The sequence below is a fragment of the Scophthalmus maximus genome, chromosome 5, assembly GCF_022379125.1.
Source record: "Scophthalmus maximus strain ysfricsl-2021 chromosome 5, ASM2237912v1, whole genome shotgun sequence".
Taxonomy (NCBI): Eukaryota; Metazoa; Chordata; class Actinopteri; order Pleuronectiformes; family Scophthalmidae; genus Scophthalmus; species Scophthalmus maximus.
The window spans coordinates 22,790,975-22,814,492 of record NC_061519.1 but is presented as its reverse complement, the minus strand read 5'-3'; the positions used below and the strand labels follow the sequence as shown (position 1 = coordinate 22,814,492).

General features: G+C 44.8%; 3 protein-coding genes across 5 annotated transcripts; 2 read left to right on the top strand and 1 right to left on the bottom strand.

The window, feature by feature from the left end:
* Window positions 1–1,437: 1,437 nt before the first annotated feature.
* On the bottom strand, window positions 1,438–10,101 carry ly97.3 (lymphocyte antigen 97, tandem duplicate 3). Of its 3 annotated transcripts, none has more exons than XM_035633950.2 (4): window positions 9,975–10,101; window positions 2,989–3,058; window positions 2,459–2,581; window positions 1,438–1,734 (listed from the first exon to the last, which is right to left on the bottom strand). In XM_035633950.2, exons 2-4 carry the CDS (start codon window positions 3,035–3,037, stop codon window positions 1,616–1,618), a joined length of 291 nt encoding a protein of 96 aa, XP_035489843.1. In that variant the 5' UTR covers window positions 3,038–3,058; window positions 9,975–10,101; the 3' UTR covers window positions 1,438–1,615. The 3 variants fall into 3 exon arrangements, with proteins under 3 accessions (XP_035489843.1, XP_035489840.1, XP_035489842.1); XM_035633947.1 differs by lacking the exon at window positions 9,975–10,101 and adding an exon at window positions 3,416–3,561; XM_035633949.1 differs by lacking the exon at window positions 9,975–10,101 and adding an exon at window positions 3,416–3,534 and having other exon boundaries at window positions 2,989–3,169.
* Window positions 4,143–7,103, top strand: LOC118310726 (gamma-crystallin N-A). Its single transcript, XM_035633946.2, has 4 exons — window positions 4,143–5,074; window positions 5,331–5,579; window positions 6,065–6,210; window positions 6,830–7,103. Exons 1-4 carry the CDS (start codon window positions 5,054–5,056, stop codon window positions 6,963–6,965), a joined length of 552 nt encoding a protein of 183 aa, XP_035489839.1. The 5' UTR covers window positions 4,143–5,053; the 3' UTR covers window positions 6,966–7,103.
* Window positions 10,102–10,109: 8 nt separating the features above from the next.
* LOC118310724 (activin receptor type-2B-like) lies at window positions 10,110–22,646 on the top strand. The gene is made up of 11 exons (XM_035633944.2): window positions 10,110–10,425; window positions 12,498–12,705; window positions 14,553–14,668; window positions 15,407–15,558; window positions 16,097–16,240; window positions 16,405–16,548; window positions 17,468–17,616; window positions 18,197–18,311; window positions 18,975–19,113; window positions 19,389–19,519; window positions 19,780–22,646. Exons 1-11 carry the CDS (start codon window positions 10,374–10,376, stop codon window positions 19,972–19,974), a joined length of 1,545 nt encoding a protein of 514 aa, XP_035489837.2. The 5' UTR covers window positions 10,110–10,373; the 3' UTR covers window positions 19,975–22,646.
* The last annotated feature ends 872 nt before the right edge of the window (window positions 22,647–23,518 follow it).

The following is a 23,518-nucleotide window of genomic DNA, read 5'->3' as shown; positions in this document are numbered from 1 at the left end:
GCTCGACATCACAGGTGTAAAATAAACCGAGGAAATAAAGATGAGCAAGAAAATGAGGATGTTTTCAATGAAGGAAAAAAAACCGAATCATTCGTTGTTAAGGAGAAACGGGGAAACGCAAGATACGAAAACAGTCGAGCAAAAAAGAACCACAAAGTCAAAATAGCCAAATGATCTACCAATAGTAGAAACCGTTTGTGGTAGGACTTTAAATGAATGTGAATGGAATAACTTCAACCACACAACCGGCCTGTCAAACGGCCAATATCCAAAGTGTCCGTGGAATACGTCTATGAAGTCTTCTGTGATCATTGGTGTAGAAGAGGACCATGGAGAACAGGAGCACTCAGAGAACACAGGCAACCCCCCCCCCCCCCCCCCCCCCCCCCCCCCCCCCCCCCCCCCGTCCCACCCAAATCCATATCTCGCAGTTATGAAGAATCCTTCAAAAGGTCCCCTGAACGTACCTGGACCCCTCCCGAAATGCAATCACCTGCTCCCTGTGACTTGGGCCCATCCGAAAAAACAAATTCATGCCGATCCGTCCTCGGCCCTTTTCGCTTTGACCTCGCGCGTCCACGCAGCGTAATGTTTCATCTGCATGCTGGAGGACCGACCTAAAGCCCCTCAAAACTCGGGAGCCGTCCTCTGGAGGCGTTCGTTCAGAAGCTCCCGGGCCGTGTTTCTTAGAGTCTTTCTGAGAGTGCGGGGGACTTCATGAAATCAATGAGCCTGTTGAGGGGCGAGCCGACATCCTTAAAGCGTCCGAGCAGTCCCCCGGCGCCCGGACGTTAGTGTGAGGAATTTGAAAGGATAGTGTTTGTGTTCGAACAGCAGAGGGAGGCATTCACTGTACGTAGTAATGTGTTGCATATCCAGTACATCCGAAGGGTTTATTCTCTTCCTGGGAGAACTCCTTATTGGGGCTGATAAGGGACCTTAAAATCCCTGCTTTGCATGCAGGACTTCAAAACTTCTTCAAAGCTCCTTTTACTCCAGAAACTCTCAAGCTTGATTTCTCAGAGATTTTTTTTTTTTAACTATTTCTCTTTGGACATTTTATTTAAAAGCCTTACTGGGTTGTTTTTTTTCAAATGCGTGTGGAAGTTTGTTGCAGCTTTTTGTAGTATACGGTAACGCAATGCTGCCTGTTTGTGTTCTTTTTTCTTTTCTTCTTCTGATGATTTAGGAACAGCTGACGGATGAGTGATCCCGGCGGCTAAAAGAGAGTGCATCATTAGAGAGGCATTTTTTTATACTGATGTCGACAGTCAGGATTATTCTAAAGCTGTATTGTAGACGGGAGGAATGACCGTCCGCTACAATAAACCAACCTGCCGCAAATGAGAGTGTGAAAAAACGATTTTCTAACTCCTGCGCATGAATCCTCTGGTTCACTGCTGTTTCCTTTTCGAAGTAATGAACACGGGCACACGCTCTTTTTTCACACACCTTTATTTGTCAGGGTGATGGGGTTTACGTTGTTAGTCTTCATTCTCATTTTTCTGATTTTCTAATAATGTTTGATTTCATGTGGGCTCACACACGAGAGGCCGCCTGCAGAAATCTTTTGGGGAATTTCATTCCAGTTGCATTTCAACGTTCTTCCGAGTGTTCACACCGAATCTTCAAATGTGTTGCACATGTCGTCGCCGCAACACTTCATGTTGATGAAGGCGTTCATCTTCAGCGTTTCGCAGTCCGACAGGGCCATGCATTTCTGGTAATGGCCATCTAAAAGAGTTTTTTAAACAAAACAGAAAAGAAATAAGGACCGGGTAGGTTTTAACAAACACCAGTGTCTTTTCATTGTGGAAGAATGGATTTGTAAAGTATCTGCATGATTCGCAAGCATTTGATACTTTTAGTTGTTTGACACATTTAACTTCCTGCTAACCTTGTTTTTATACTTTTAAGACATTTGAGGGAAGTTACTGTCCGCTCTGCATTGAGCTCTACGGTAATGGAAGTTTCTCAGATGTTAAATCAGTTAATCACAAAGACACAAAGACAGTTTCTCCCCTTCTGCCGTCAGCCTCATCAACAAGCCCCGGGACCCCCACAGACACCTCCCTTCCTTCCCCATGGACATTACACTTTATCTTAACGTATATCCGCCACGCTCACATTTAACCATCTGTGACCCCGATATTTATTGTAAATTCATTGTGAATAGTGTGAATTTTATTCCATTTGATTTGATTTGATTCTATATTCTTTTTCCAATTCTGTGTATATACGTTGACCTGCTACATGCACCTTAATAACACACACAAACAAAAAAAAAAGTGTCTTCGTATGTAACCTGTTACCTGCCTGGCAATAAAACTGATTCTGATCCTGATCAAATTCGCCAGCGACGCTCGGTAGCCCCTAACCTTGGTGACACGTCGCGTGTTCTATAAAAACTCACTGAATTCGACCACGATTCATGGCAAAAGTATGGAAGCAAACTCACGCGGGGCTCTGAGGAACCTGGCAGCAGCGCAGCCGTCCTTCTCTGGTCGACACGTCTCCACGGTGGTCTCGCAGGTCCCCCCGGCCTTTTTGGGGACACAGCGGTGGCAGTCGAGCGCCTCGCCTGGGAAAAAGCAAAGAGAGCGGCGAAAAAAATGTGTCAGCCGTTGTTTTTTTCTCCTGGCCTCGGTGATCCTCATTCAGTTCTGTCAGAGTGCGCCGATGTTCCTTTGACCTTTTTTCTGAGTCTGTCCTGGGACGGACCACGTATTAGATGTTTCGAGGAGCAGGACAGAGACACGCAGGGTCACACAGTGCTCCGACTATCACCAGTGAATCATTTGCTCTTTCCGCACGGTAATTACACGCGCTTCTCAGAGTGAGGCAGGAGCCCAGTGAAAGGGGTCGCCTTTGGTTTTCTGACGGGCCTGCTGTGATTGTGCTCCTGCGCGCTGACAGATAGAGCAGGTCCGCTTGTCGCGCGGCAGCAGAGGTTTCGTTTGCTCAGTGGCGAATCAGTGACAGACTCACCGGCTGTAAACAGCAGGGCGACGGTTAAAGCCAAGACCAACAACTTCATTGTCCTGCTCCACAATGCAGCCTGTGAGAGACGAAGCACAAGGCTTGATTATACAAGGTGCCGTCCAATATGCACTGTACTCATAAGATCCCCAGGTTTCGGGGCAAACTCGTCATATTGCACGGTGTTCTCCTGCGGGAGATCAAATGATGAAGTCATTTAACATTTCTTAGCAACAGATTTGAAATGTAAAGTCCAAAGCTGACACACCGTGATATTGACATTTGGTTGCAGAGATACGGAAACAATGTCTTGCTCACGTATTGATTTTTTTTTTACTGAGCACATTTCAAGAAAAGCGCTTGAGAGGTTAAACACACAAAAGGGAAAAAAAACCCAAATATGATCCAAAAATATGTTTATTCTCTATGTACATACCAGGCTGATCTGTCTGTCTTATGGTCTCTGCCGATGACTGGGATGTATTCAGTGACTCGTCTTCTTTATATACCTGTTCATACTTTGTCCTGTCATGGCAACGTTCCCATTAACGTCATCTCTGTATCTCTGTTGAGTCTATATGCTCAGCAACCCGCTCGCCTTGGGTACACTGTGTGCATGGGTTACAGTTTCCCAATGTTAAGATCCCTGCATTATGCAAGACCCTTTGTCCGCCAGTGTACATAAATTATGAGGACCTTTTGTGTATATCAATGCATGCACTTGTCACAGACTCAAATAAAGATTTGCGCGAGTGGGATTTGTACCGCAACGGAACAAGAGGATATTAGTCAAAGGTACAGTATGTTTGCTTTAGGTGGATTATGCCTGACCCATATGAGGTGTAATACCTTTGGCTTAGTGGTCTTTAACCCACATTGACACTATGAATAGACTCAATCAATACAAAGGATAGGGTTTGGAACGACTTGTAAAAAGGACTGCATGTAAAACCGATAATAAAGAAGGAAAATCCAATGAGACGGTGAACAAGAGGCTAAAATATTTTTATTTGCTGCAGATATTACTTCCATTCACGTCTAATTTGATCAAATCCACGAATGGCTGCCTGAAAAAAATACATGTTAACCCTTTACAATAAACACCAAACGAAGAATCTATCTCAAAACCTAAAGTCTCCTGCAAGGGCTGTAAATCTTGCCGGGTGTAATTCCTCTAAATTGTCTAATCTACAGAGCAAAGAAAGAAAAGAAGACACCTGATACAGAGACATACATTCGCATACGGAGGTGATTCTTTAATCTACAAGCCACGAGACAAATGTTTCTACACAACTAACGGTATTGAATCACAGCATTAATATAAATACCAACCATTGTAATTTCTGATCTGTAAAAATCTCCCTCCGTCTTTTCAAATTGTGTGTTTTTTTGTCCTCTGCTGCTGCTGCTGCTGCTGCTGCACTTTACGGGGAGCTGGAGCTACAGCACCTGAAAAAGCAGGTTTCGTCTCCCTTGAATCCTGCTCCGCCTGTCCGACCAGTGTTTGATGCTATGACCGAGAGTCTCCTTCCAGACGTGCACGGTGAAGGTCACGGATCTAAATTGACCCAGGGAATCGTCCCTGGATCATCAGCAGAAGGGACAGCAAAAGAAACGCTGGAGGGGACACAAGATACCAGAGGCTGTGAATCACCAAGGACCACGCCGCGCTGTTTCCACACTGTCACTTTTCATTGACGCCGGGTCCCTAACGTCCATTAAGGACCCCCGCTTTAACTTTCGGTCCTTGTTTTGCCCCGAATGTCCCCGCTGGACACGACCCAAACATTACTGTGCCAGTCCAACTCGGCGCGACACCGCCGCCAAAGCCCAATCAAAGCAAAAAATCCCTCTCACTCTATTGTTCCGCCGTCTAAAGTCAAAGTCCATTATCAGCACATGTAAGAGAAACTGTCCACCAGGCGAAACGCCTAAACCCCCGGGCCATTGTTGTGCTTTTGTTGCCTCGGCCCCGCGGTACCGACGCGCTCTCTGTCGGCCATATATATGCGGGTGTCCAAATTTTTTCCAGTCTTATACTGTGTGATTGGTGTGGAAAGGCGTACAGTTGAAAATGTCTCAGTTCTCAGGAAAGGTGAGTGCCGCAGCGAGGACGCAAAACCTGTGTGCCTCAGATGCAAACAAATGTCAATCAGACATTAGCTTCGGATGACCGGTCAAGTCTCCGATTTTTTTTACGTGCAGCCGCGTTGAATGACATTTTCGCGAGACATCTTTCTGTTTAACCGCAGTTTCTGGAGCACTTTCCGTTGAAGTGGGGGGTTTTTTGGGGGGGGGGGGGCAGAAACGTATTCTAATCTTCACCGTTTTTTCCTGGATGAACAAAACAGATCGTGTTCTACGAGGGAAAATGTTTCACCGGGCGGAAGCTGGAGATCTGCAGCGACTGCGACAACTTCCAGGACCGGGGCTTCATGAACAGGGTCAACTCTGTCCGCGTGGAGAGCGGGGCCTTCGTCTGCTTCGACCACCCGGACTTCAAGGGTCAACAGTACATTCTGGAGCACGGAGAGTACCCCGAGTTCCAGCGCTGGAATGCCCACAATGATCACATGGGCTCCTGCAAGCCAATCAGGATGGTAAGAGTGTGTGTGTGTGTGTGCGTGTGTGTGTGTGTGTGTGTGTGTACGTGAGACCCCAGGGACAGGCAAATATTTGGTGGGTGTAGAAAAAAATAAAAGGGGATGCCAGACTGGCATAGACGTGGCCTCCTTGGTGCACATCTGTTTTTGACATGAATCAAAGTCAGAATAAGTTTGGCTTCAGAATTATGCATGAATAACTCTCAGGGCACAGACTCACATTGGCAACTTGCAGCGTCTCACATCAGGCAGAGAATGAGAGTAAAGCGAGAACCACTTATTCTGAGCACTTTGGGCAAATTAATGGCTGTCTATGTTCACGGCGATATACAGTTAACCTTTAGATTTCTATTGGAGTAAGTGCTAGACACAGACAATGCAGTTCCTGTCACGACGAGAAGGCCTTGGCTCTTTGCGATTGAGGTGAAGCCGCGCACTGTTGCTATGACTCAGGGAGCTGGCATGTCATTATCCTCCCCCAGCACGGAGAACACTACAGGATGGAGCTGTTTGACGGAGACAACTTCACAGGCCAGTGTGTGGAGCTGTGCGACGACTGTCCGTTCCTGCAGGCGCGAGGCCTGGCCAAGAACTGCATCAACTCCCTCAGGGTTTACGGAGACGGAGCGTGAGTGTCTCTGCCGAAAAACTGACTCCATATGAGACTTTTCAACATCTGCGAGAAATATTTTTTATGGCTTCATTGCACTTCACCGATGGAGGCACATTTGGAGGCTTTTAAACTTGTGTGACCTTGTCTAGTCTGTTTAAGAGTCAGCTCACACACAAACGGCATATTTTCCCTCACATGCCTCTTCTGTTATTTAACCATGCAGATAATTGCATTCATCAAGGATATGCTGGTTGCGGTGCTCACGGCATTGAGAATTATTTTTGTAAATTACTTCTTTTCCCCTGTTTTAGATAGGAGTAGCAGGCAGGGGGGGAGATGGAGCTGATATGAAACACAAGTCCCAAGACATAGACAACTCAAATTAGGGACATTGTGATCACTCATCTTATGTGATTTTAGTCATTTAGATATTGTTTTTGGTAAATTAAATCATAGACAGGAATTTTTGAATATAAATATGCAGTCAGGTAGAATAATGTAAGCAATCTGTCATAAACTAGAGCACTTTGAGACTTCCTCGTGTACAAATGTTGCCATGTGCACAAATTCGCCTCTGCTCTCACACTAAATATCGCACATCTAAACGTCACTAATGCTTCTTGCTTCCAAACAGCTGGGTGCTGTACGAGGAGCCCAACTACCGTGGCCGCATGTACATTGTGGAGAGGGGAAACTACGGCTCCCACATGGAGTGGCAGGCGGAGAACCCCAACGTCCAGTCTGTCCGCAGGGTGGCAAACTACTTCTGAAACCAATCCCACTAGTCGCACGACAACCGTGGCCTCAGGGACGAGAACATCCACCGAGGGAAAAACACACAAGTGTCGAGTGATCCCGCGCCGACTCTGTGGGGCTGTGAAATAATAAAGGATGACGAAAATGTTCGACATTGCTTGTTGTTTTATTTTTGTACTGAATTATTCAAAGGCTGAAATAAAGCAGTGATCCTATAATTTCTTCAATCTTATTTCTTTTTTTACCCCCTCGCTTTATTCCCACTCAGTGTGAAACTACAAACTTAACCATCACATTTCACAGGAGAAGAAGGGCTGCGGGCTACGATTCTGGTAATTGCTTTCTATTAGGCGCCACAAGTACAGAACCTTTAAGTGCTGTGCTTTCCCTCATACTAATGGAGCCATTACCAGGTTATATGAGGTATTCCGGATACCACCGAGAACAGATTATCAGATAGATGGATGGGCATTCTATTGATCCAGGAGGTAAATGAAAATGTTTTGATAGTAAAGAAAAAACTTGCGGCCCAATAATCAACAGAACAAAACGTCCTAATTAAAAACTCCAAAGGAAAGCAGAAAGCCGTCACTCAGCCTTTTCAACACCCTCGTCCCCTCATATAAATTCACACTGGTCAGTCAGTGGTAAGCAATAGAAACTGCGTGTCCCTTTCTACAGATAAATCCAGAGTGAAAGACGTATATTGCTCAGGTTGAGGAGGGTATCAGCACCTGCCCCGGGGAGCTCTGCTACCACCTAGTGTCATTCATCTGTTTTACTGTGACGTCGTGAGCCCTCACCTCGGGGCTTTTCAAAGTCGTCACGATGGAGACTTCTCATCCGCAGCGACACAAACAAATAAAAATGACTAAATGCTGTGGAGTCTTCCAGAAGAAAAGCCGAGAACAGAAGCACACACACACACACACACACACACACACACATTTTGAACCACTTATTAATCAATGAACCTCTACGTGGAGTCTATCCACCCACATTCAGTCTGTCCAACACGGTTACATCCAGTTTTTAATCAAATTATGCACACAGCGTGAATGCACTGGTGCAATGGTGAGAGCGTTTTTACAACACAGTCAGCTCATAGTTTCATGTTTGTTTTACTGCATCATCTCCCCCACCTCATCCTCCCAGGAATGTCACACCATGGCTGCGGCTGGTGGACCTTTAATGAGAACTCATGTGCTTTCCCTTCCAACTGTCATGACAACAGAGCATCCATCTTTACAGGGTTTCGCTCAAGGCCTCTATTGAGTTACCGGGTCAATATAGGAGAGCGCAATAAGGAAATGCTTTGTCTTGAGTTACACTCAACGGCACTAGTTTAACAGCGATTACCGATCGCTAACCTTATTCCTGGGCCGTTTGCTGCATGAATTGGCTGAGTGTCACCAACATGCCATTAGTCTGGACGTCAAAAGACAAGAAATGAGAGAGGGACCCGTGAGCAGGGCTTAATGGCATTTTAACGACGTCACTGTTGATTTTTTTCTGTGATAATGGGATTTATTATTTTACACAAAGGACTTGAGTTTTGCGTGTTTTTTAAATGCTACGAGGAAACTATGTGCCAAGATACTTTATTATAGTAGGCAGTGATTCTATTTCTAGATTACTAATGGAGGTAAGAGGGGGAAATACAAAAGACAAGGGGCTGTGATACTGTACTTAAAAGGTGACTTGTCTGTTGACTGGTTGACCAATTATTTCACACAAAACAGATATTTTCTTATGCAGTGTCATAAATTATTTGGGAAGTAGCCTATCAACAGTCACACCGCTACTATTAAAAGACGACCACGTTTGGAAATTAGTGAAGATTACTTTCATTTTGTAACAAGAACAAAATAAATGATGAGCGACGCATTTGTGTAATGAGTAATTTCACATTTTAAATAGCATGTATTGTATCCCCTTACTCCAAATTAGGTCAGCTATTTTTAGCACTGGCACTTATGCATAAAAGATCATTCAGATAGAAAGATTACAAAAAAAAATAAGAATCTATTATGCTAAATGTGGGGTTGTAAAATATAATATTCATCGCAGTACATACAGACAAGAAGAGCTATTGTTTACTACATACAGTAGAGTTAGGAGTTCATATGCATTTAAATTTTTCATTTGTTACTGCTGCCTTATTGCGTAAGCTACTTTGAAATCCAGGTTGTGTGTGTGTGTGTGTGTGTTGCCTGTCTTTTTATCGAGCTGTTTCGCAACTAAAACATTGCAACACATATTTCAATTAAAAAAAGAAAAGCGGATTTAAAAAATATATATATAATAAAAAATATTCGGCACTTTTCTCTGCGTTTAATCGACAAATTCGGAAGAAGAAAAAGGCAAAAAAACCAAACAACCCAACAACATTTAAACCTCGAAAGCAGCCTGTACAATACAAACTCTTTGGAACGAAAGTGCAAGTGTTGTGTGTTGTGTGTGTTTTTGTGTTTTGTTATCAGCTGGCGCCGGGACAAAAAAAACTAGCGCGGAGTGCAGCGCGGGGCTCCCACGGCAAACGCCTCGTGCTCCCCCTTTGTCTGCCGTCCCGTGGATTTCAAAATAATAATAATAATAATAATAATGCGATAAATGGCAGATACGAGGCTGAAATAAAGTCGTGTGTGAGAGAGAGAGAGAAAGAGAGAGAGAGAGAGAGGAGTCCGCGGCGGCGGTGGTGTCGCGTTAAGGTCACTCCGCCTGCGCTGCCTGAATTCCCCTCTTTGTGTTTACACATCCGGGTTTTCCCTGCTCGCAGCCCGTTCCCCCCGATCAGGAGCCATTTTGGACACAGATCAGTAACATGCATGTAAACCTCGACCGACCTCCCGACGCAGCGGTGCCACGATCCGAGTGAATAACCCTCGAAGAAGAAGGAGGAAGAGAAGAAGAAGAAGGAGAAGAAGAAGAAGAAGAAGGAGAAGAAGAAGGAGAAGAAGAAGGAGAAGAAGAAGAAGAAGGAGAAGAAGAAGAAGAAGAAGAAGAAGCCGGGCTTTTCTCGCCTTTTCCTCGGATGGTTCGACCGCGTCGGTGTTCTTTGGATCCCGTCGCCCGGTGCGAAGCGCTGCACCTTTTTGTGCCGGACGATCCGCCCCGACCGTCGATTCGTCGGCGCCCTGTCTTCTTTCCCTCCCCCTCGCAACATTGTTGCGCCGCCGCGGCTGTCGACACGCGCCGAGCTGCTGGTGGAGCTGCTGCTGGTGGTGGTGGTGGAGGTGCTGCTGGTGGTCGGACCCCGCTGGACCCGCTGGACGGACCGAAGGCCCCGCGGTGGTCGCTTTGATCGCGGACCGATGTGTCGGACACGCTGAGTGGTTTTTTGTTTTGGTTTGTTTTGTTTTAATGCTCGCGGACGGAACGCGGCGCGGGGAGAAACGTCCGTCCCGTATCCACCGCGGACCATGTCTTTTTCATGGCTGACTTGTTCACTTCTTCTGGGAACTTTGTGCGCAGGTGAGCGGGGGTTTCTTCTCTCTTTTTGTTCTGGAGACAAACACACGCTGCTGCTGCCTGTGTGTGTGTGTGTGTGTGCGTGCGAGTCGTTTAAACTTTGTTAGCATCAGAAGCTATCGCTCGAGCTCAGCTGTGTGTGTGTGTGTGGGGGGGGGGGGGGGGGGGTGTCTGATCCGATCCGATTCTCTCCCCCCTCCGTAATCGCCTTTTCTCCGTTTGTCCCTCAAACACACCATCTCTCCCCCCCAATCGGGAACCATTAAAAAAACAAGTGGCCACTTCACTTTCGCGTCACTAAAAACGGACATTTCAGTGTCCGTTGTTTTTGAATCACACAAAACAACAATATACCAAATCTAAATTTTTTTAAAAACTGTTGCGTGGTCCCCCCCCCCCCCCTCTCTCCTCTCCTTTATTAACAGTGGCAGGAATAGAAAGCAGCAGCTGCACCAACATCCTGAAACCTTAGAGGCTCCATCTCGGCTCTTGTGTTGTGGTAACAGCCCGAGCAGGAGCCACACACACACACACACACACACACACACACACTCTCTTCCCCCTGTTTCTTTCTCTCTTCTGTTTGAATAAATCAATGGTGGGTTGATTTGAGGAGACGTCAGCTGTTCGTCAGGTCTTCACCCTGAATCCAGGTTACTGTCACACACACACACACACACACACACACACACAGCGCCAGTTCCTCGGCACCACGTGAAATTGAGCACGAGGCTTGTTTCTCTTTTGTTTGGTGTGTTTTATGGCGTTGCCGCTTATTTAAAAAAAAAATGTTTTCATTGTGTCTTGAGAGACATCGGTGTGTGTTCAAAAGCAGGAACACGACGACACCCGCCTCCCCCCACTTCACCATACATGTCTCTGTATGTCTTTTGTTAATGTGACTTCTGCTCGAACTGTGTGATTAAAAAAAAAAAAAAAAATTGATCGAGGCGCAGCTGGCCCCCGTGTGCTTTATAGATTATGACCGTGGCCAGTGTATGAGTAAAGCTGCCTCCTCCAGCATTCATGTTGTTGTGGTGTAAGCCTCGGTGAAGTGACAGGGGGAAGGGGGGGGGGGGGCTTGTAGTAAAAGTCCTCCGGGGTCACGTGACCACAGATATCAGAAAAGCCATCTCGGCTCACTGGAGCATTGATACAGCACTGGCTCCATGTGTTATCATATATATATATATATATATAATGTTTGATCATCGTATCCATCTCTATCTCTGCCATAGTGAAGTCCATTGTGTGCTGCAGGACAGCCACAACTGCATGTGTGTTCAAGTCTGTGTGTGTGTGTGTGTGTGTGTAATGGGTTGGTGGGGGTAACACTGGGGGGGATGGGCAGCCTCCTATAGGCATGGATTTAAAGAGACAGGCACTATTTTTTCCCCCCCTCTGAACAAAGCTCAGGCCTGAATGTCCACAAGACACCGCGAGCGACACGCACACGTCCGTGTTATCTCTGCCTCGCCGCCAGAAACACACGTCTTCCTTCCGCTGCCCCTGCCCTGTGTCCGACCGTTATCCCCTAAGATGAATAATAATAATAATAAAGCCCCCCTGTTCTTTTCTATAAGGAATTCAACACGACAGGAGACTGACAGCTATTGTTAGGTCTCGACTTGGCTTCCCCCTGAAAGAAGAAGAAGAAGAAGAAGAAGAAGGTCTTATCTGTCTCTCCAGATGTGTCATACTCCAGGGGGATGCGCGGGACCTTTATCTATAGACGTATAGAAGTCGCGGTGTGAGTGTGTGTGTGGTGTTTCTTTTCCACAGCATGGCAGATCATTGTTCTTCTACTGCTAATTAAATTGTAATTTTCTTCTTTTCTTTCACTTCTTCCTCTCTGAGAAGACTGTTTTATGCTGAGCTACTATTCAGCGATAATGCCTTGGCCCAGAGGAACTCCCATTTTTCCCCTACTACAGAGACCTCCCAAACTTGGCCACGTGCCACAGTGATGATAGAAGCCCGGCTCCGGTGTGTCTTGGTGCCGCCGAGCGGATCCCGCTGACTTTGCACCTCATTGCGTCGTTGTGAGTTGACTTGCGGCCTTCTGTCCATGTCAGGGTACAGTCTGGGCGAAGCGGAGACCCGGGAGTGTGTGTACTACAATGACAACTGGCGCACGGAGAGGACCAACCAGAGCGGCTTCGAGCGCTGCGAGGGGGAGAAGGACAAGCGGCTGCACTGTTACGCCTCCTGGCTCAACTCCTCAGGGACCATCAAGTTGGTGAAGAAAGGCTGCTGGCTGGACGACTTCAACTGCTATGACAGGTCGGGTCACCGAGTGAGGCGGTCAGATAGAACAAACAATTTTAAAGATGTCATCTCATGCTCTGGGAAGATTTTGAAGGGCAAAAAATATGGAAAATCATCAGTTGCAGCTCTACAAAATTCCCGGTTTGACAAAATACATGATGCAAAACAAAGACATGAGGGATATACACATCTCCAGATTAGCCGTGGCCGTTCACAGATTGATTTGCTTTCAAAAACCTATTTACACTCCTTTATCGGCAACATTTATCACAATACACATTACAATGTACATATTCTACACTGCACATGAAGACAAGAAGGGAAAGATACAGGGCTGCAACTAATCATTCATCATCAGTTTATCTATACAATGTCAAAGATATTGTAAAAAATGTACTCATTTTAATCGTCAATGCTCAAACTCCGCACAGATATTCAGTTTACAATGATGTGAAACAGAGAAATACACAAAATATAACCATTTCAGAAGCCGATACCAACAAATACTTCCCCATTTTTGTTTGTGAAGCAGCTCAAAACATTAAGGAATCATCATTTCATTTATAAAACCACACAAACGAGAGGGCATCCGTACACACACATGCAGAAAACGGTATATTGAGAGTAAATACTTTTGTTCTACACTACAAAGTGTAAGGACAGCCACGCAGGTTGAGAATAGACTGAAGTCCTTTCAAAGCAAAGTTTCCTATCTCGATGTATATGTATTAATAGAATCTGACTCTATTTGATGTGGGGGGACGTGATTTCCACATGTAGAGATTTATAACCAGCACAGCTCCCATTTCTTCTTTCTGGAAATAACCAGGCCGACTGCAGCTCAGGGTCTCTACAGCCCGATGATGGCAGATAGATACGTTGGCACCAGGCCACCCAGGGTTTCGTAAGTCAGGGGGAGAAATTTCACACACCAGTGTTTATCAGGCGGGGAGAGTTGTGTGGCACGAACCGTCTTGTCTAACATATTCAAGCCACGACAAGAGAGCTGCAGTATTCGGGCCTTGATGACGCAAGTGTACTAATGTAGTTAGGTTGTGAAATCAACCTGCGATGTGAGTATTTCAGGATCAAGACAGGAGTTGTTGAACAGCAGTTCAGTGGCGGCATTTTTGAGTGACACGGTGGCAGTTTGCAGTAAACCAAAGAGCAGTTTTCTTTTAAATAAAAGCTCTGCTAGAACGGGATGCACACCGATTGTTGTTTGAGATTAAAGCCGCGAATATGTCGCCGCTTTCCTGGGAAATTGCTTTTGGCCACAAGTGCCGTTGGCTTTAATTACAACCGCAGAGGGAAAAATAATGGGACCCGCGAAAGTAAATTTGCTCCCGATCAATTTAACCTGAGTGAACGGCTCCGTGAAATGGTGGCAGGCGATGAAAGGAGATTAAAAAATGTGGGCAGTTTTGAGCGAGTCAGAAGAGGCGATGTCACAGAGATTAATTGTGGTATTAAAGAGCAGAGATCTGCAGTTATGTGCCTTTAGTATGTAAAAAGAAAAACTGTGATTCCTCTGAATATGGAACATATGCTGACTTTATTTAGTAATAAGACATTATAGTCTCAATCAAAAAAATATGGCTCATAAGTACAATATGGCTCTTTGATGACAAGGAGCCAAACACCAATAAGTTTAAGACAGGACAATAAATGTGACATTTATTAAATAGTTTGTGTACAACAGAAGAAGAGTGAGATACTCACCACTTCTGCCTTTCAAGATACAAATCTAGATCATTAAATGCTGTTGGTTTGTCATGTTGTGAAATATCCGTATCTTGTTTCTGCATTTTAGTTAACTGAGCAATATTGTGTTTGTGTGTGTGTGTCATCTGTTGGTTTAGGCAAGAGTGTGTGTCCATGGAGGAAAACCCTCAGGTCTTCTTCTGCTGCTGCGAGGGCAACTACTGCAATGAGCGGTTCACCCACCTTCCTGACATGATTGGCATTGGCAACCGAGGTGAGCGGCAAACACGTCCTACATATAGAACCATCAAGAAAGGGAAAAAAATACAGCTCTTTCCCCTTTCCCCTCGGATTAGTGAGAGTTAAGCTTAGCCTGGCAGATATTAGTAAAAAAGAATTACAAATAAATGGTACGTTTGTGATATTATGATCCATTTACACGGGCGTTGATTTATTTTGGGATTTTTTTGTCAGTTTTGTGCATACAAGAGCCACATTTATAAAATTGATCTCACTGATATGGTGGTGTTTTGCAAAAGAAATGGGAGACTAAAGCCGAAGCATTAACACACAAGGTTATTTGGCTTTTTCATGTGCCGTATTGCTGCATTCCGCCGCATTTGCACAGTCCAGCACTGATTTCCAGCTGCTCCGAAGGATATTAAAAAGAAAGAAGTGAAGAGTCTCACTCGCCCGTTTGCCATATTTCCAAAGACTGTAATCACTTGTCAGCCGAGGATCAAGGTCGGGCTGTATGGATAGAATTTTGCTTTGCTCTTTAAAAGAAAAAAGAAAAAAAGAAAGCGTCGTGTGTGTGTGTGTGTGTGTGTGTGTGTGTGTGTGTGTGTGTGTGTGTGTGTGTGTGTGTGTGTGTGTGTGTGTGTGTGTGTGTGTGTGTGTGTGTGTGTGTGTGTGTGTGTGTGTGTGTGTGTGTGTGTGTGTGTGTGTGTGAGAACATTTTGTGATGCTGCTGGTAACCTACACGCCCTCATTTTTTTCTGTTCCTTGTCAGTGAAAATCCAGCCTCCGACCCGAGTGCCGTCCCTGCTCAACGTGCTGGTCTACTCCCTGCTGCCTCTGTGTGTGCTGTCCCTGGCCCTGGTACTGGCCTTGTGGATGTACCGCCACCGCAAACCTCCCTACGGCCACGTAGACCTGAGCGAGGTGAGAACAGGCCACACTCTGCTCACACTCTTATCTTGAGTGTGACATGTGCAATCTTCGACTGCATCAGGGTTCTTTTTCCCTTTTAGTCGGGAGTTTCCTCTCGGCTCATCAGACCAATGCTGGCTGCTTCTCTCTATGCAAGTTACCCAGAAAGTGACGTTGAAAGCTGCTTTCAGAATTGCGCTGAAGTCTGGACATTTTCTTGAACATTCCCGGAGGGGCTCTATGTGAGAACGCAAATGTTTCTCCGGACCTTTTTCTGAACTCTTCCTGCCAGCCCCCTAGTAAAATTTCTGTAAAATGTCAGAGTGAGCACATACAGCCGGAAAAAAAAAAATCTGCAGAAGATTCAGGGCTAGCGAATGTCACCTGAACGTTCCTGAAATTTCCCTGCTGCAGTGAACGCGTCTGACGCGGGACTCCAACTCCCCAGAATGTCCGAACGCAATTTCTCCTGACATTTCCCGCAGTTCATGTCTGTGAAACAGCTGAAATGTCACGTCTCTGAGATACATTTTCCTCGTCCATTCTGCAGGATCCAGGACCCACTCCTCCATCCCCCTTGGTGGGTCTGAAACCTCTGCAGCTGCTGGAAATCAAAGCTCGGGGGCGTTTCGGCTGTGTGTGGAAGGCCCAGTTGATGAGCGAATATGTCGCTGTAAAGATCTTCCCTGTTCAGGTACGAGAGCGATATTATCTCAAGGCCCTTGTATGATTGGAGAAAAGAAAAAAATCTCATTGAATGCGGCTTTGTAGTCCCAGTTTGTGCCTCTGCTGTATTAACATATAACCTGATCATGACTCTCATAACCCTAACCCTGGTTCGTCTATGTTTCCGTGTAGGATAAGCAGTCGTGGCAAAATGAGCGGGACATTTTCGTGACTCCGGGGATGCGACATGAAAACCTCCTGCGGTACATCGCCGCGGAAAAACATGGAAGCAACCTGGAGACGGAGCTGTGGCTCATCACAGAGTTTCATGAGAGGGTGAGGGCACGACTACTCCTACACACCCATATATATATATATTGTATATAGTACAGGGCTTCTCTGCTTTCCAATATTGGCCGGCGCCTGTATTTACCTACACAAAAAAACGCTCACAGCTTTTATTAAAGATAGGATCTTATTGCTTATGGCGGGTGTGCAGTGCCCACAGTGGCTGACAGAGACAGAAGTGTGTGTGTGTGTAATAATACACACCTTTATGTCAAATACCACCGACCAGAACACTCTTTTACACACTTTTATTGCTCTTGTCTTAATGAATGCTGTAACCGTAAATGTAGCATTACGTTCGTTCAATGAATTTTAGGTCTTTTTTTCCTCATAGCACCTTTTTTTTTTTATTTACATGTCTGTGAGAACATTGTGACCTGTGACAGTTGGAAAAGCACACGGGGGGAAAATAATAAAACAAACGCAGGCCGAATTCCATTTAACTGCTTCATTTTCTGGATCCTGTAAATTTTTCGCCTGTATTTTCTTACTGGGACTCTCCAACTGAACAAAGCCATCAGTAAAAATGTCTGCTGTGAAAAAAGGCCTGTTTGGTTACGGTTTAATTGCCTTAGTTCTGCGATTCATCTCTGTTTGGTTAAACATTTAGTAATGGCATCGCAAGCTAACACGGTATGAATTTTGACTCATCCGGTGATGTCCTCCGGCTTCCGCCGTCCGGCTGGCATAGTCAAGTTGAGCCCCCAAGTGAAATAATCTATTCCCGCTCCCCTTTGTGCATTAAACATCCATTCTCAGGGTCACGGTTGACTAACTCCTTGTGCTCTGACTAACCGTAGAGATTCCGGGAAATGGATTAAACATTAGATTCTCGTGCGCTTGTTAATCCTTGTTCCTGAATCTGTTGTGTGTGTGTGTGTGTGTGTGTGTGCGCGCGCGCGCGCAGGGCTCACTGACAGACCACCTGAAGGGTAACACTGTGACCTGGAATGAGCTGTGTCACATAGCAGAGAGCATGTCCCGCGGCTTGGCCTACCTCCATGAGGACATTCCCAGCTACAAGGGAGAGGGGCCAAAACCCACTATTGCACACAGGTAGGAGAAACTAACTGTCTTTTTGACAGACTACATTTGATTTTTTTTTTTTTAAATAAAAAAAATTAATAACGTTTTTCAGACATGAATTCCGGGAAAATGTCCGCAAGATTGCATCTGCACATTTCCCGGAGTTTGCCTTTCACGTGTGAGCAGCCGGAGATTTTCCGAGTCACACGCATGTTCACAACAGCCTGAAAAACTGCTGATCATTCTGTGGCGTTTGTGTCGAGCGTGCAGGAGGCAGGACAAATGGCGATGAATTTGCTTCGGAAAGCAGTTTTTTTTTGTTGTTGTTTACAGTCGTCGACACGCCCACTCGCTGTCTCTTCACATGGGCTCACTCTGGCATTTTCCTGAATTGTGTACGTGGGGGCCGGGGCTGGCAGGGGAAGTTTCAGACAATGTCAATGTTTGCCTTCTCGTGCACAGCCCCTCTGGAACAATTCAGGACAATGTCCAGACTTCAGTGCACATCTGAAAGCAGTTTTAGATTTAACACTTCGGGCTGTGCTTGATTTTTGCGATTACCTCTATAATTGCATAATTTTTTTATATCTTCTCAAAATTATTTCCGCAGGGACTTCAAGAGTAAGAATGTGATGCTTCGCGACGACTTGACTGCGATCATTGGAGACTTTGGGCTCGCCGTACGATTCGAACCAGGAAAACCTCCCGGAGACACTCACGGCCAGGTATAAAATAACCTAACTACCGTTTAAATTTCTTCATTACTGCTCCTGATGCATGCCCAAATAAACATCCTTTTCTTTAGGCTTTATACAGTCTTTTCAGGATTTCACAGGTTTTTCTAGTAAACACTGACTTGAAAGGAAGCGGATATATCTGTGCAATTAATTACTAGGATTTCTATTTTGCTTAATTTTATTCCAGTGGTTGTATTTTTTTCCCTTTCTGGTGTGTTTTCAAAAGGCTTAAAGAACCCAGTGAGGTTCAGAATTAAACATGAAAAAGATTAAGTGCCAGTGTTTGTACAGTAAGTAGGAGTAATGAATATAGCACACAGAGGCTGTTTCCTACTGTAGGGAAAGAGAAAAAAACACTGAGAGATGGAGTTAATGATTCGTCACGGAAAAAGAATCCAAAACGGTTTATTCAGGCGACAGGGTCACAGAAGGAGTTTGGAGACTGCTGCCTCAAATAAAAGCCAGTTTACCCAGCAGCCAATCTGGATGTTAACTTAATTATTGTTTCGCATTGCTTTAACCGACTCATGGTTGCAAAAACCCACATGATGGCATATGCTGGTTGTTTCCTCCTTATTATAAAACATGTATACACCAAATGAGAAAATACATCCACATGCTCAAAAAGACTCAAATCCTTTTCCCTGCCAGGTGGGTACGAGGCGTTACATGGCCCCTGAGGTGCTGGAGGGGGCCATCAACTTCCAGCGAGACTCCTTCTTGAGGATAGACATGTATGCCATGGGCTTGGTGCTGTGGGAGCTGGTGACCCGCTGCACGGAGGCCGACGGTGAGTCCAAAAAAATGCAGGAATGCTTCCCCCCCCCCCCCCCCGCAGGTGATAGGTCACTGTGCTTTAGGCAGACCTTATAAACAAAGGATTAGTTTTCGTTTTGTCTTGGAATGCCGTCTGATTCAGGTTCAAGGTATAATGTGGGTAAAGTTGCTGTTTAAACAAGTAGCTAGTTGTTATTCTTGCCGTATCCCTGTCGCTGCACTGTTTTTTACATGATATTATCTCTATGTAACGCGTTTCCATCCTGTGGCCTCGCCGCCTCTCTTCAGGTGCTACCGGCGAGTACATGCTGCCGTTCGAGGAGGAAATAGGCCAGCACCCCTCCCTGGAGGATCTGCAGGATGTGGTCGTGCACAAGAAGATGCGTCCAGCCATCAAGGAGTGCTGGCTCAAACATCCTGTGAGTAACTGTGGAAGAATAGCTCCGGCAGTTTCAACAGCAATTCCCAGAATGCCCTTGCATCCTCTTTTCCAGTTAATACATTGAGATCATCTGAGGTCATAGTTCCAAACAGTGGGACGGAGAAAGTGAGGGGTGTCTGCCCTGTCAAATGAATCCTTACTTAATGGTTTGGTCCAGCTGTTTGCACAAAATGGCCCTGTAGGATAAGAAGATAAGAATAAAGATGCACAAACTCAAACTCCTCATTTCTCCCACAGGGGTTGAGCCAGATGTCGGAGACCATAGAGGAATGCTGGGACCACGACGCGGAGGCACGGTTATCGGCCGGCTGCGTCGAGGAGCGCATCGGCCAAATCGGCAGGTTGATCAGCAGCACTACCTCAGACAGCCCCGTCTGCATTGTCACGTCTCTCACCAACGAGGACCTTCCTCCCAAAGAGTCCAGCACCTGAACGGGAGGGGCGACGACACCACCATCCTTCACCTGAGCTCCTGACTTTTTATTTCTCAAAGCCCAAAACTCAGCGGATCTCCGTGACTATTTAAAGATCATGAAAAGAAACGACAACTAGCAACTTGAATGCAGCTGCTATTTTTATCCCAATACTGGTATTATTTTTTTTTCTTCTCTTCTGTTTCGATGTTTTCAGTGTTTTTAAAGTCCGATCTTACTAACACATCCATCTGCTGTAGTTTTGAAGTAGTAATAAGCTATGCGATGGGCACATCCGATAACACCCGCGTGTCAAATCTTTAATGCTGTCATTACCTCGTGTGTTTTGTTTTTGTGTTAGTCAACTTCTTTTATTACCTCATCAGTTTTCGTCTTTTCCTCGTCTTGGTCATGTTCGCCTCGTGGCCAAATGAAATGAATCTCTGCTCCAAACCGCGGACGACGTGCTTGCACACCTCGGAGGAACCGTTTTGAGACTGTTAAGACGAAATATATTCATCTTCCTCAGGGGTTCGAAGCGTCTCGACTCTTTTCAAACTCGAGTGTGCTCCCTTATTTTAAAACCCGCGAACGCCTCAAAACGACGGGAAGAAAAGAAGATCAAACGAACCGGAGCACGGCCGTTTTGTCGGATGGGGAGGAGCTGAAACGGAAGTTGGAACAGTCGTATTGGACATTTTGAACTTTTTTGGAAGATTCGGGACAACCACCGTGTCCCCGGGGAACTACCTCTCAGGTATCCAGTCGGTTTCTTTGGAACACTCTCTCTAATTTGAGAGCCAAGCTATCCAGCTGGCTATCATGGACATATTCCTGGATTTTTGTTTTCGTTCTCTATTTTTTTTTTATGCAGAAATTCAGAGTTACTCCTTTGCCAGTTCCAGGGCTATTGATGGATGCTGTCTGGAGTTGCAATGTTACACATTTTTGATTTTCAGTGTGCGTGCGAGCGAGTGAGCGCGTGTCTGCGTGTGTGCGTGCGTGCGTGTGTGCGTGTGTGTGCGTGAGAAAGAGCGACGTTAAGTACTAAATGAAATGAGATTGATAGTGTTTTAAAGTAAAGAATCAGTTGGGTTTCATCCTTGCGAGGGCCATACTTGAGTAAGCAACATGTCTGTTTTTTTTTTTTTTTTTTAATTTTCATGGGTGTTTGTTCAACAGACTCAGTTCGGACACCAGTCCCCAGATACCTCAGTCACCGTTCGTCATGCAAGGAGAGCTCAGATGGTTGCCTTTGTCTCAAATGCAATGCCATAGTTGTACCATACCACCAATACCATACATTGAATGTCCGTTATGCTGCTGTGACTATTCCAGGATACTCAAGGATATGTAGATGTACATGTATTCTTTGTTAATATAACGCTAACATGTGATAACTATCCATGATATTATGTGAGGCTAATATTCTGTTTTTTTTTGTGTAACTTTTTTTTTTTTTCTCTCTTTTGACTGGGTAAGCCCCTCAGCTGCTTACTCCTCCAGACTGACCTCAGATATTCTGACAAGTACCTCAGGCTTTTTCTACATGTATATCAAGTTGTGTTATGTATTCTATTGTGTTTTAGTAGTTGAGATATTTTATTGCCGGCTTGGCCTCTTTTGTCTGTGGAGATTTGTTTTTAAATGGAGCCTGACCAGTCGGCGCAGTGTTAACGCTGTACAAACCTAAAAGAAGAGGAGCGGCCGATTCTTGTAAATAGACGTGTGCACACAGTTGCGGAACACTGATCCGTTTTTTGGTCGACAGGGCATTGCAGTTCTCAGAAAATGGAAAGGGATTTCTCAGTTCCACCTCTACATATTTAAAGAAAATTTGGACTACTAAATTTTTTCTCTCTCTCTCTGGAATGGTGGTTGTGTTACCGATTTCTATGAATAACGGTATCAGTTCCTCTGGATCGGAAGCTGTGTTGGTAGCACTTGCATCAGAAAGTTAAGTCAATAATATTAAAAAAAAGAGAAAAAGCAAAAAAAAAAAAAAAGGCAACAAGGAATCGTAATGGTTTGCGGCGGGTGGCGTCTGTGATTGGCCGCCTGTTTAAAAATGCCAGTATGAACAGTATTACCTCAATATTAACCTGCTGATGTGATGTTCAGACCTGTTCCGTGTTCAGCCATGTTTGACCACACACAGGCTCTTCTGTTGTACTTTGACTAGTGCTGTGCAAAGATGGTGAATTTTATTTTTTTTATTTTTCTTTGGACAGTGGTCTGTAACGCTTGCTCCCGTGCAGTTTTGGTAAAGAACATGCAGAACAAAACAAAACAAAAAAAGAAGACAGAAATTCAAGGCAGAACAATGTTTTTGGTGTTTGGAAAATCATCAAAGTGTCTATAACCACATGATTGATAGATTTTTTTTTTGATAATGCAGCCCAATTAGGAGTGATGTAAACAGGGGCATATGCGTGGTCCAAGGGTCCAGCAATATTTATTATACAGCAATAGTCATTTGAATATCATAGTTCAAAGTCATTCGACTCATCTGTGACTTAGCAGTTTTCTGCTGCGGATCAGTGAAGGACATGTCATCACACCTGGATCATGTTGAGATGTGGACGCGTGTTCAAGCATCCTGATTAGATGGGGGGGGGGAAAATGCTGTGGGTTGAATTTTGTGTGTGCGAGCTGAACGTGACCCAGGTGCTTTTTAAACGTATTGTGCCACACTACAATCGTGTGGCAAAGTCTGCTGTGATCGGTGGTAACTTCCAAATGCTGTCTTACACCCAGCTCCTCTGAACAGAAAAACGAGTTACCTCATGCAGTACCTCATTAGTAACACTAACATGGTCTCATCTTCAAAAACGAAAGAAAAGTAAAAAGAAGAAAAATATCAGTTATCGTGTATATATTTACTTGACAAATGTAAAGGGTTTCTTCCTTTTCATGTGTGAATCCTGTGAAAGCCTTTTTTTTAATTGATTTACAGTCGACATGTTGTTCATTTCTTTTTGAGTGTGAATGGATGTTGGACTGAATCGTGGGACCTTCCCTGTTTATGTGAAGTGCGCGTGTGTGTGAGCGTGAGAGTGTGCGTGTGCGTGCGTATGTCGGTCGGTTTCACTAAAACAGTATGAATGGGAAATTATCTGTGAGTTGAAATGCTTAGAAATATAAACTAGATGAGAATACATCCATCTTTTTGTATATTAAAATAAAGACACTGATTAACCATGAAAATTAAATGTGATTTTTATTTTCTCCCTCAGTAAACATCTGTTCCACTTACATGCTCATACATGACACATGGCCTTAACATGACATCAAGTCGCAACATATAAAACCAAGAAGGCTGAAGCAGTGTTTGAGGAGGCAGTGTGATAATACAAATAGCTTTTAAGAAGAACATTGCATAAGACACTATTATAAAAAATATATATATAAATTCTTTAAAAAATACTTATGATCTGTTTCTTGTCTGTCCAACATCCTCAACACATACCATGATCTGTAACATGGCTTTATGGCCACATTTGTGCACTAGATGGCAGCAGTGGCATCGGCAGTTTGATTTGGTACATTATTTCTGAATACAT